A 13,373-nucleotide genomic window follows, 5' to 3' on the forward strand; every position below is an offset into this window, starting at 1 on the left:
GATGCGTTTAGATTTTCACAAGTTACAACTGTCATATGGTCTGGAATGAATTAAATCATGCAATAAAAATACTGCACGAAAAGTCGTTCGACCGTTCAATCCATTTTGAATGAAATTCAGTGAGAATCGCAGTCACAATGGTTAGATTCCAGAAGGTTTCGAGAAGTGCAATGCTAATTTCCTTAGCCATTCTAAAATAGTAGTCCTAAGAGAATTGTAAAAAAAAAATAATTATAAAGATATCAAAGGAGGAAGTAGTCCATAACGATAGAACCTTGTTACATCCCTAGTTTCAGGTATTGTACAATGGAGAATATAGATAACCCGAGTGTCGCATTTACCCACAGTAAAAAGAGGAAGAAAAACAAGAGCGATACGAGGACGTTTATTGAATCGGTCGGTTGAAGAAAGTCTTGTCTGGCCTTTAAGGGGCTACTTTTTACTTGATGACCAATAGCCGCGCAGGTATTTAGCGCCCCACATTCTTCCACAAGTCTAGGGATTTTCGATAATGTATATTATTTTAGCATATTTTGCTCTCTTTTTTTTTTAGAGAGATCCAGGTTTTCAGCCCGGATGTAAGGACCCTTTTTCCACAAATGAAATACCAATTTTGCCAAACGAGTTCTTCTGTGATTGGGCCAAATGTGGTTTAAAATTTAACGACCCTCAGTTGTTTTATTGGCATGTCCGTGGCCATATAAATTACAGTGAATCAGAAACCTGCGAGTGGAAAGGTAACCTATACTTTATTTTTCAAGTTTGGTTTTATATTTTTTAGTTTTGTTTTTATTGAATTGATGCTTCTGGATCAATTTTCTTACCCGAGAGCAAATATACAGTTCTCTCTCTCTCTCTCTCTCTCTCTCTCTCTCTCTCTCTCTCTCTCTCTCTCTCTCTCTCTCTCTCTCTCTCTCTCTCTCTCTCTCTCTCTCTCTCTCTCCCCTCTCTCCCTCTCTCTTTCTCTCTCGCTCTCTCCTTCTTTCTTTCTTTCTCTCTCTCTCTTTATTTTTCTAGATCTCTCTCTCGCCTTACATATAGTCGCTCTAGTTAATATCGCCTATGCTTAAGAACCGTACCTGAAACTCTTATTAAGTTGCCTTCTAGTAATTTTAGTGCTAAGACTTATCTTTCTAAGACTTATCTCTCTCTTTCTCTCTCTCTCTCTCTCTCTCTCTCTCTCTCTCTCTCTCTCTCTCTCTCTCGCTCTCGCTCTCGCTCTTTCTTTCTCTCCCTCTCTCTCTTCTCTCTCTCTGTTTTTCTCCCTCTCTCTCTCGCCTTACATATAGTCGCTCTAGTGAATACCGCATATGCTTAAGAACCGTACCTGAAACTCTTATTAAGTTGCCTTTTAGTAATTTTAGTGCTAAGACTTATCTTTCTAATTTTTTTTGATTTGATTTTCTTTGTATAACTTTTTCTTAGGGTGCCGTTACAAACACGGATGCAGGAGTAAATTTTTAAGGCATCTGATGAGGCACAGTGGAGAGCAGACTCATTCGTGTCCATTCTGTGGTCTTTCTTTTTCCGGAAAAGAACGTTTAAAGGAACACTGGCTGAGGGTGGAACATGTTCCTGTTGGTGGTGCGCCATTTGAATGTACTAGATGTTCAAAAACATTTGTCAGTCTTGTTCTGCTAAAAGTAAAGCATTTTTATCTTATTATTTCGTTTTTTTACAACAATGACTAAAGATCGTGATGGCTGTTAACATCTTTCATCAGAATATCCGAATAACATTGCATGTGAAAATCTCGTCTATTAGTCGAACAAGTAAAAGTTCAATCTGGACGAATCCTTTTATTAGACAGTGAAAACAATTGTAAATCTCTAGATATTACATACACTTTGTGGTGACATCACGTCACTGTGCTTATGATCGAAATATCCAGAGATTTTATAACTGTTTTTGCTGTCTGATAAAAGGATTTATCCCTATTGAACGTTTCTTAGTTTGTCATAGAAAGCCAGTGTGGTCTTTGAAAATTCCTACGTAATACATTAGTAATTGGTTATCCTCGTTTTATGAAGTGAAACTGTAGACCATATTAGTCTATGCCTTAGGCTTGGAACTTAGTTGCATTCTCTGTGAAGGAATAAGTCAAACCATGCAATAGATGGACTTATATGCTGAATTTTTCGTCCCATGGGGAGAATTCACTTCCTTCCTCTTCCTTCTTGTGCAGATATGAATTTGAATACTGTCTTGTATTCTCTGCTATATTTTCACTTTTTTCCAGTGTTCTTTTATATTTAGTTGTCACAACGTCACTTGTTCTTGGTCTATTACCAAGACTAACACAGTTACGCAAGCTCTTGCTTCATAAAGATCTATATAAAGCCTCTCTCTTTACACCCTCCCATGAAGTTTCAATTTCCCTTGAATCTTTCTTTAAGTCATCCTTCGAATCCAACCGATAGCAATCTGATTTCTATTCAGCACTAGCTGTTGGGGTGGCGCTTAGCCCCCCCGCGTGCGTAAGTCGTTACGTGCCATATTAGTTAGGCGCCATTGTAGTTGTGTCCCTGTGTCCCACCTGTGAATATAGATAGATATATATATATATGTTCTTAACTCCGTAAAACTTGCGTATATACAACATTCTTCGCTGTCCCATTGTCTGTGCATATAAATAGATTGTCAGGTTTACCGACTCTTGAACATGCAACATATAATTGTCCATGGGAAAAACAATCCGTATTCAGATCTATACCTCATTATTCTAATGATTGTCCTTGAGCTTTGTTGATGGTGATTGCTAATCGAACATTCCCTGAATCCCCGTCGTCATTTATATATCCTCTCTGTGCCCCCCGGCGTCCCCGTTGTAGTTGTGTCCCTGTGTCCCGGTCGTCATTTATATTCCCTGTGTCCCGGTCGTCATTTGTGTCCCGGTGTCCCAGTCTGTAATTTCTCTTTGAGCGTCCCGGTCGTCATTTATATTCCCTGTGTCCTGATCGTTATTTGTGTCTCGGTGTCCCGGTCTGTAATTTCTCTTTGAGTGTCCCGGTCGTCATTTATATTCCCTGTGTCCCGGTCGGCATTTGTGTCCCGGTTGTACATGGGGAAAACAATCCGTATTCAGATCTATACCTCATTATTCTAATGATTGCCCTTGAGCTTTGTTGATGGTGATTGCTAATCGAACATTTCCTGTGTCCCGGTTGTCATTTATATATCCCCCCTGTGCCTCCCGGCGTCCCCGTTGTAGTTGTATCCCTCTGTCCCGATCGTCATTTATATTCCCTGTGTCCCGGTGTCCCAGTTTGTAATTTCTCTTTGAGTGTCCCGGTCGTCATTTATATTCCCTGTGTCCCGGTGTCCCGGTCGTCATTTGTGTTCCGGTGTCCCGGTCTGTAATTTCGTCAGTCGACAAACAACTTCATGACGGCATAATGCTCAATCCTTATAATGACTTCAGTCGACAAACATGCATGACGTCAGTCAATACACAACACACAAACAACTTATTTTATATAGATAGATTAGACGGTTGACCGAAAGAACCAATCTTTGGTAATCTGTCATCCTTCTATTCCGATCCTTTATGCAATACAATCGTGATAAATTTACATAAACACTATTTATGAAGAACTATAATCATTTATTTAAACCCTGATTACAAACAGCAAAAAGCCTATGATTTTTTCTTCTTTGGAATAGTAAGAGACCAACCTCAAAGAATCAGCCTGCTAACTGAGTTTAATATATGCAATGGTTTGTTATCGTAATGGTCGTCTTTTAATATAGCAACCTGCGATTATGACGTCATTCATCAATCTTGCTCACGAAAAATGCAGTTTTTTGTAAAGAATTTATTCTACGTTAAAAAAAATTTTTTCTATTACAAAAGGCACTAGATATGCCAACTTCCTTTAAAACGGGCCATTAAAGAGCTTTCTATGATGTTCTTGTGCTCCGCTATGTAAGCGGAACAGACGGAAAAAAAGATGGTGTTTATACAGATATCGTAGTTCAAGTAACTTATCATGCTTTTCAAGCCAATAGATTTTCTTCGCTATTCAACCCAATTGTCGGGAGGTTTCCTGTATAGGGGTTTCAAACAAGGGGGTTCTAATGGTGTACTTCTTGTTTTGATCTCACACTATGTCCAGGAGTTATGGGCTATTGTATTTTTCAGTATTGGACATGATCGTCTCTTGTTAGGTTGCCAGCTACAGCTGAAACCCAGATCTGAATCATACGGCTTCTCGTTGCTTTTTATTGGCATAGCTGAATCGTGTATTGCTTCTTCCTTGCGGCAAACTGTTTTTTATAGTTTTATCTTTTTAAGTTAAATTTGTGTAAAATTCTTACTAGTTTTGGTTTTGTCTTCGAGTTTGTTGTCTATTTTAGTAAAAAATTGTTTTATTATTGCAAAAATTTGTCAGATATTCTGACTTTGTTTGTTATTTAGACTTTATTATTCGTCGTTCATTAAAGCGTAGAGATTTAAAAGTTATTAAGAAATGTACGTGTCTCCTTTATCTTAATGCCCAAACATAAAATTTAATAAAAAAAATCCAATGCAAGTAAAGAGCTATGTTAAAACCTGAGAAAATCAAAAATAACCCTGAATGAGAGGATGGTATATCGTCAACCCTGCACTTGGGAGGTTCAAGCGTTGCTAGTGCTTTAATGAATAAAACGGATTTTTAGCCTTTTTGTTGGGAACTTTATATACTTAAATGCTTAATAGATCTTTCAATTGTAGTCGCCAATTTAGCATATGTTAGCATATATTTAGAAGGTCGCAAGTGGACGGCTGAAGGGGGCAATAACTCCATTCAAATACCTTATGTGATTTTACTGTTTTTTGTTTTAATATTTTTACTTTCAGTTTGCTAAGAATTTATTTATTTTCTTTTAATTTTATGGAAACGTATTAAGTATGCTTAGATCTTGATAAACAGTGTGTAGAATTTCCTATTGTTTTTACGTAACACTAAAACACTTAATAAAGAAACATAATCATATGTGCTTTTTTGTTATTATCAGTACTCAGTATTTGGAGATCCAATATTCCGGGTTTTGTGGTTCAGCTGCACAGGGCGGGATGCAATGATAGTATGTTTATATGATTGGTAATCATTTGGGCGTGCCTGGGAATGACGGATTGATGTCTGTTGAGGCGAGGCCACTTAATTTTGCTTCTCTTTGCGAATCCTTTCTATGATAATGCACTTGTAAATAATTCTCCACCAGCTTGTTATTCATGCTTGCATGATGTTGCTAATACACCGATCCCGAATGATGTGAGAATTGGATTTGTGAACACCCTAGGTCTTCTAAATAGTATGAATGGAATAATTACTTTACTCCCTTCAAAATCTGTCAGTATTCTTCGTGTTTGCGAATCTTTCAAAAAGCTCGTGACGACAAGGAGCAAAGAGCAAACCGGCTCAATAGTAACCGAAACTCTAAAAAATGGAATTTTGAAACCAATAGTTACATTAAAAGAATCGCATTTTGATGCTGATTTGAAATATATCAGTCTTACTTCAAGATTAGTCTTACACATCAAAAGTTAAGAGCATGAGAAAATTTGCCTCGTTTTAGAAAATAGGGGAAACACCCCCTAAAAGTCACAGAATCTTAACGAAAATCCCACCATTAGATTCAGTGTATCAGAGAACCTTACTGTAGAAGTTTCAAGCTCCTATTTACAAAAATGTAGAATTTTATATTTTTTGCCAGAATACATATCACGGATGCTTGTTTATTTTTTTTTTTTTTTCTTGTTGTTTTTTTTTTCCCAGGGATGATCGTATCGACCCAGTGGTCTTAGAATGTCGTGAGAGGGCTCATTCTAACAGAAATCAAAAGTTCTAGTACCCTGTTTAAATGATCAAAAAATTTGATTCCACCTACGCCCCCTCGCACGCTCATTTTCCCCCCAAAGTCACCGGATCAAAATTTTGAGATAGCAATTTTGTTCAGCATAGTTGCAAAACTTAATAATTATGTCTTTTGGGACGACTTAATCCCCCACAGTCCTCGGGGGAGGGGCTGCAAGTTAAAAGCTTTGACCATTGTTTACATATAGTAATGGTTATTGGGAAGTGTACAGACGTTTTCAGGGGGACTTTTTCGTGTTGGGGGGTGTCGGATGGATGGGGTTAGATGGGAGGATCTTTCCATGGAGGAATTTATCATGAGGGAAGAGAATTTACATCAAGGGGGCGCAGGATTTTCTAGCAATATTAAAAAAAACAATGTGAAAACTAATTTTAAAAAAGTTTTTCAGCTGGAAGTAAGGAGCAGCATTAAAACATAAAACGAACAGAAATTATTACGTATATAAGGATATCCGTCTCCTCCACAATACCTCGCTCTTTACGCTAAAGTTTTTTTTAGTAATTTCAACTATTTATTCTACGGCCTTTGTGAGTCAGAGGTCATTCTTAAAGAATTTGGACAAAATTCAAGCTTTAGCATTGAAGAATTTGGACAAAATTCAATCTTTAGCATAAAGAGCAAGGTATTGACGAAGGGGCAAACCCCCTCATATACGTGATAAAAATACACAAATATAGACGTTCCTTACGTAAGTTAATTTGTAAGTTAGGTATATTTTGGTTGTATGACTTGAAATCCTTTGTCCGTGAGGACAGGGGTTCAAGTCCTGGTGTCACTGGTTATTTGGTTTGGAACGGGGGTAAGTGGCGTAACTCTGCAATCCTAGCTAGAGTTGACCCAGTTCTAAATGGGTTCCTGGAGAAATCTGGGAAGGTAAATAGGAAGGGTGTGCGAAAGCTCAGGTAGGTTGGCCCCCAACCCCCCATTGCATTTTCTGGCTCAAGGGCCATGAAATGGAGATCAGCACCGCTGGTTTGGACTTTCGTGTCTTTTGTCTTTATTTTTATCCTTTTAAGCTCTTTATCCTTTTGCGACTAATAGCTGTATAAACACAAGGAAAGTATAAAAAAAAGTATTGAATTCTGATAGTTACTCAATATATTTTGATTCAGCTCTAAGCAATCGCATTTTTGAAGATCCGTGTCACTAGGTATTTTTTGAGGAAATTCAGTGGAAAAAAAACTGTCCGTGAAGCAACTAAAGTTATCTTAAATTCATAAAATAGTACATCGTTGAATAGAGACTTGGGTGAGTAAACACTTAACCATATGTACGCAAGTTTAATATATCAGTAGCCAATCAAAATGATTCTTTATCCAAATTACATACAAACCTAGTGGCCAAAAAGTTAACACTGCAATAAGGAATTATTCAAACCTTTAACAAAATTATATGTCATGAATCAATAACTTTTTTTTGTTAGGCTTCAGCAAACTTTATCAGTGCATCATTATTTGTACCAAAGAGTTTTGAGTGAGTTAGATTCTTATTTGTTTCTTTGTTTAGTCTTTGCATTATATTTTGGTGAAGATGGTTGCTAGTCATATAGCCGAAATTTTCGCTTGAATTGTATTTTGATCACTGTCCTAAAAAAATTCCTCATTAACTTCTTATATTTTGTCTGTCTTAATATTGTAGTTCAATAATGATTATGCCCCAGATATCACTGATTCCGTGGTCCGACCAATAATTACCTACCTTCCAGCTGTGACGTTATTTCTTGGCATTTTTCCAGCTATTGTTGTCGCTCTTATGTTTGTTGCTCATATATTTTGACACTTGCCGTCTCTTTGTCTGTGTCTGTCGTTGCCTATAGCTAACCTTATTTTAATTTCTATGTCAATGATTTAAAAAGTGAATACTCTTATTTTCTAAAAATTTCCTAGGACCTCCAAACAATTTGATCAGTTGCGAAATGAGACTGAAATAGTTCCTGACCCAATCTAATTTGATACTGTATATAATATAAAGCAATTTGCTATTTTAATTCATAATAAATCATGTTCTATTAGGAGGCTAGTGCTACCGGTAATAGGAACAAAGTAGCATATACCTGATTAATATACCTGAAAAAATAAGAGTATTTTTCTGGAATAATTTATTATTAATTATTATTATAAGACACAATATGAATTATTATTATAAGTCACAAAGACAGCGAGTCTTAATAATTTGAGGCCTAGATCTGGAGAATTTCCTAAGCAAATCCTTTCTTCTCTCCACGTTCCCGGAATAGAATTACACTAAATTTCCTCCGTTGAATCCTAGTTGAGAGTCAACTTTTTCCCATCAAGATTGGAAGTGCTCTCTCTTTCCCGTTATATGATAGAAAACACAAGAATTTCTTTTTCTCTTCTTTTTTTCTCTCTCTTTCAATCGGGAAAGCGGAAGATTTATGGGACGACCAATTAAGCGTGGGGGTCTTTGGCAATATTTTTAGAATAGGTTGTTAAGAGTGAAAATATTATTAATAAAGGGGAAAAGTCCGTTAATCCTTAGTAAGAAGAAAAGTTTTTATGATTAACTTATTTTGCCGTTAGTTTAGATATTTTCGCGCTGTATTCTGTTTCTGTGCGTGCTTGTAATTTGTACTGTTGTTTAATTTTCTTGCTTGTGTGTTATTTATTTATATTATTGTGTGTATATGGCCCTTAGGCTTTTGAAATACACTTATCTATCTATCTATCTATGCTCGTAATTTGAGGTTCGAATTCTGAAATGAAAAGATGAAAATGCTTAACTTGAAACCACTTAAAATAAAGCAGAATATTTGAACTAAGGAGCTTATCCATCATCTACCTATACCAAAATTTTGCATTAATTATTTTAACTAACTATCAAACAGTTCGTGTTAACGAACTGTAGTAAGGAGCGACCCGGCTCGATAGTAACCGAAACTCTAAAAAATGGAATTTTGTTACCAATAAGTTATATCAAAAGAATCACGTTTTAATGCTAATTTTAAATATATAATGTACATAAAGTTTAGTCTTACCCATCAAACGTTACGAGCCTGAGAAAATTTCCCTTATTTTGAAAATAGGGGGAAACACCCCCCAAAAGTAATACAATCTGAACGAAAATTACACCATCAGATTCAGGGTATCAGAGAACCCTGATGTAGAAGTTTCAAGCTCCTATCTACAAAATGTGGAATTTCGCATTTTGTGTCAGAAGACAGATGACGGATGCGTGTTTATTTGTTTTTTTTTTTGTTTTTTTTGTGTTTTTTTTTCCAGGGGTTTTCGTATCGACTAAGTGGTCCTAGAAAGTCACGAGAGGACTCATTCTAACGGAAATTAAAGGTTCCAGTGCCCTTTTTAAGTGACCAAAAAATTGGAGGGCACCTACATCCCCTCTCACGTTCATTTTTTCCCAAAGTCACCGGATCAAAATTCTGAGATAGCCATTCTATTCACCATAGTCCAAATACCTAATAACTATGTCTTTGGGGACTACTTACTCCCCCACAGTCCCCGTGGGAGGGGCTGCAATTTTCAAACTTTGACCGTTCAAACTTTGACTGGGGGGGGGGGGGGGGTACGTGGGAGAATCTTTCCATGGAGGAATTTGTCATGGGAGAAGAGAATTTCAATGAAGGGGGTGCAGGATTTTCTAGCTCTATTTAAAAAAACAATGAACAAATGCACATGAAAGGTTTTTTCAGTTGAAAGTAAGGAGCAGCATTAAAACTTAAAACGAACAGAAACTAGCACGCATAAGAGGGATTCACCTCCTCATAATACCTCGCTCTTTACGCTAAAGTATTTTTAGTAATTTCAACTATTTATTCTACAGCCTTTGTGATTCAGGGGTCATTCTTAGGGAATTGGGTCAAAATTTAAGCTTTAGTGTAAAGAGCGAGGCATTGGCGAGGGGGTGAACCCCTCATATACGTAATAAAAACATACGAATATAGAAGTTCGTTACGTAAGTTAATTCGTAAGTTACGTATATTTTTTACTAATAAAAATGTTCGTAAAAAATTAAAAGTTCTAATTGCCTTTTTATGTAATCAAAAAATTGGAGGGCAGCTAGGCCTCCTCGCCGCTCCTTTTTTGCTCAAAATCTTCTGATTAAAACTATGAGAAAGGCCATTATGGAAAACAGACAAAAGCAAGGTACGGCCGGATCACCCAAAAGGAAAGACACCATCTTAAACTATTTAAATAAACGCTATGTCAGACTAGCCCATCACTCATTGGCACACACGGGTCTACAGGGGACAGAGTAAGACTTTATATTATATTTGGGGGGAGTGCATTTTAGGAAAATGGCAGTATGTATGCCATTATCTTACATTTTTGCAAGCGGTGTCTTTCGAACTAATCTCGGAGGAAACTTTCATGATCTCGTGTTCAGGGATAGCCCTTTAGTTGGTATATATTTTTTTGAAATCTGAAATTGCTTCGTGAACCAAACTCAGTGATTGTTGTCTCATTAAGGTAGTGATTAGACCAGTGCAAATGAAAGCCAGGTTCATTTTTGAAACCCATTCCCACCCTTGGAACAGGAGCTTTGGTTAGGAAAAATTTTCCCCCTGCATATTCATGAAGCAAACTCTCCTATGATGCTCCTGTAGAAAAATGGTTGTTAGGGGGGAGGAGATTTTGAATTAAGGATGTGAGAGGAGAAAAGTATGAATCTTGTAAATCTCTTGAATAGGAGCCACCTTTGAAGCATGGAATTCTTATAAATCTCTTCATTATTTTTTTCTTTTAGGCCAACGGAATTAGATGCTCTTGTTTTTGGCCATGTCTTCACCCTACTGACCACCTCAATGCCAGAAAATTCACTAGCTTCTATTGTGAGGTCACATTCTGGTTTGATTGCCCTCGTGAAAACTATTGAAGATAGATACTTCAAAGATCCCGAAGTCACGAGAACCTAAGGAAGTAACTTAAGTGTAACCGTCTTATAAATAGCTATTGTATGTTATATTTATGATATTCATCTAGATTTTTTTTTTCATTTTAAGAACTGTTCAAAATATGTCAGGTATCTTCGAAGCCGTAATCAAAGACTAGTGCATGGTTTCTCAATTAAGGGTCCTGTGATTCACTTAGTAGAGGTTTTGAACTGGTCTCTGAACTTCCCGAGAAAGTCTTTTTTTTCTTTTCTTTTCTTTAAAAAAAATTCGAAAAGAATTCGGTATTTTCTGCTGAATGGTTTATCTTCCGTTTGGAATGTATCCGATCTGTTTCAGAAAAAAAAAAAACTTTAGGGCAGGATTTTATGTACATTTGATGGTTAATTAGTCTATTGTCTAAAGAGAAAGACTTGGAGGATGTCCTTGTCGAAATATTTCCTTTTTTTTTGGTTTTCATAGTTTGCTACTGGTTGACAAAATCCTCGTTTTTTCTCATCTATTCGAATTTATTATTCATTTTTTATATCCCTTTTCTCTTTGTTTCATACGCCATGTGTAGCCAGTATGGTCTTAGAATGTACTGAAGTAAAGAGTAAAACCAACAATTAAAAAGAACAAAATTTCACGTTTCTCAACTTATGCAACTTGTATTTTTAAAACTGGTGCAAAAAGACTGATGATATTTCTTTTCGTTGTAAAATTGATTAAAACTAATCCTTGTTGACAACCCACAAAAAAAACAAAACAAGAATGATGGTTTAGGTGCCTAAAGGTCATTAAATAGCAGCAGAAAACAACCGACTAACCTATTAGGCTCTCAATTGTATTTTTCCGACCATGATATCGATAATTATATTTAGAAATTAAATTATTAAACAGTAAAGGAAAAAAAAGATATGCTGTTTTAGTTGTAGTCGGGGATTCGAAGCTAAGAAAGTCGTAAAATAACGATTAAGAACATTTTGTTTGATACACGAGTTCTGACTTCTGGAACTGATTGCTCTGAATATGGTGATTCCATTTAATTCTGATATTTTGAGGACTAGAGATTGCTTCATAGTTTAATGTGAGGTCAACATTAGGACTTGAGAATTCCTTTTAAGTAGATGGCACTGCATCTGCTTGCGTAATTTTGGTGTTATTTTAATTCAAGAATAATCATAGACAGCGCAATAGCGGTTTCTAAGTAAAGAGTGATGTTGGCACAATGTTTTTTTTTTTGGGGGGGGAGGGGGGGGGGGTCGGTTTTAGACGAGGACACTTCGCATCGAATGAGTTGTCATACAAGTTTCGGAAAGGCATCATTCAATTGGAAATTGAAAGGGCTAGTGCCCTTTTTAATAGTCGAAAGAGTGATTGAAGGGCAACTAACCCATTTCCACACCCATCACTTCCCCAAACACATCCAATCAAAACTTTGAGATAGCCATTTTGTTCAACGCAGTTGAAAGATCCGGAAATTATGTCTTTGAGGATGACAACCCCCCTACAGCCCCCAGGGTAATGGTTGTAAGTTATGCCCTGGTATATATAGAAAGGGTGATCGTATACTTTGGAGGGGCTCATTAGATTTTTAATAAGTAGTTCTAGTGCCCTTTTTAAGATTCAGAATGATCAGAGGGTAGACCCCCCCACCCTCTCTCTTACCTCCTATTTTCTCGAAATACATCTGATAGAAGTTCTGAAAGGGCCGTTTGTTGTTTTAGGAACTTCATGCCTTCAATTGGCTCAAAATGACTATCGTATCCATTTTGTTCCAACTTCATGAGAACTTCAATGCCTGAAATGTGATTGTTACCTTATTTGATTTTGATGAAATGGGTTTGTAGACGAAATTGGATATCCTCTTCCTCTCGCCAAAGTTCTTTTTAGCCTATCTTGTGGACCTGTTAAGCTATTTCTACCTTTTTAAATTGTGTGAAAAGTTTACTTTGGACTTTCTCAGGCAATCTACAATCAATTGTCTTGGATTTTCCCCCCTCAAAAAGACAAGTCTTTGAACCTTATATTTGGACTATAATCAAACTTTGAGTAGCGAGCATTGGAGTTGCGCATTTTTATTGAATTATTTCTGATGTAGACAGCGATAGTATACGATCGGTGGGTGACAGGACACGGGTTTACTCGCCCGTGCTAAATTTCATACCGACGAATTTCGAATATGGAATAGAAGATGAAGTGATAATTAAGTGTGCCGTTGAATTTTTTGACGGATCAGTCATTTCTTCTGCTAAGGTGGAATTTTGGAACAAAGTTAACAATGATATCCAGCCACCAAAGCGTATTGGTGCTAAGGCAGCGTCGAATAATGTTAAGAATATTCTCGATTTGCTACGTAAGTGTGATAATGACGATTTAAATATTCCTTGCTGAGTCATTCGTGTACCTACTGAAGTCCCCTGGGTACCAGCGGTAGCATATTCCAGACTAGCTGTGGGCAGATGTTAAAAGCTATGTCTTCTAAAATGGTGTCTTACGAAACCAATTTCCCATCCTTTTCGTCTCGCAACGATGAAAATCATGCCACTGTGATTATCTTTAATGTTCCCCGGGATCTGAGCAATCCTACGAAACGCAGACAAATTCTTGAACAAGTTTGCGGTCATGAATTGATTATGTTGGTTAGACCTGTTGGTGACAAGAT

The 13,373-nt window shown here is 36.8% G+C and overlaps 2 protein-coding genes across 8 annotated transcripts in view; both read left to right on the forward strand.

Moving 5' to 3' along the window:
• LOC136040386 (zinc finger protein 3 homolog) overlaps positions 1-10,816 on the forward strand; it is a 108,681-nt gene extending 97,865 nt beyond the window's left edge. For all 4 annotated transcript variants that reach the window (XM_065724645.1, XM_065724647.1, XM_065724648.1 and 1 more), the window contains 3 exons: positions 554-737; positions 1,426-1,643; positions 10,582-10,816. In XM_065724645.1, the coding sequence (XP_065580717.1) occupies positions 554-737; positions 1,426-1,643; positions 10,582-10,710 (531 nt within the window). In that variant the 3' untranslated portion in view covers positions 10,711-10,816. The remainder of the gene's footprint in view (positions 1-553; positions 738-1,425; positions 1,644-10,581) is intronic.
• LOC136040389 (BTB/POZ domain-containing protein 6-like) overlaps positions 1-13,373 on the forward strand; it is a 396,184-nt gene that overhangs the window by 142,335 nt on the left and 240,476 nt on the right. The gene's annotated exons all lie outside the window — the stretch shown is intronic.

This window comes from Artemia franciscana, chromosome 20 (genome assembly GCF_032884065.1).
Source record: "Artemia franciscana chromosome 20, ASM3288406v1, whole genome shotgun sequence".
NCBI classification, from domain to species: Eukaryota; Metazoa; Arthropoda; class Branchiopoda; order Anostraca; family Artemiidae; genus Artemia; species Artemia franciscana.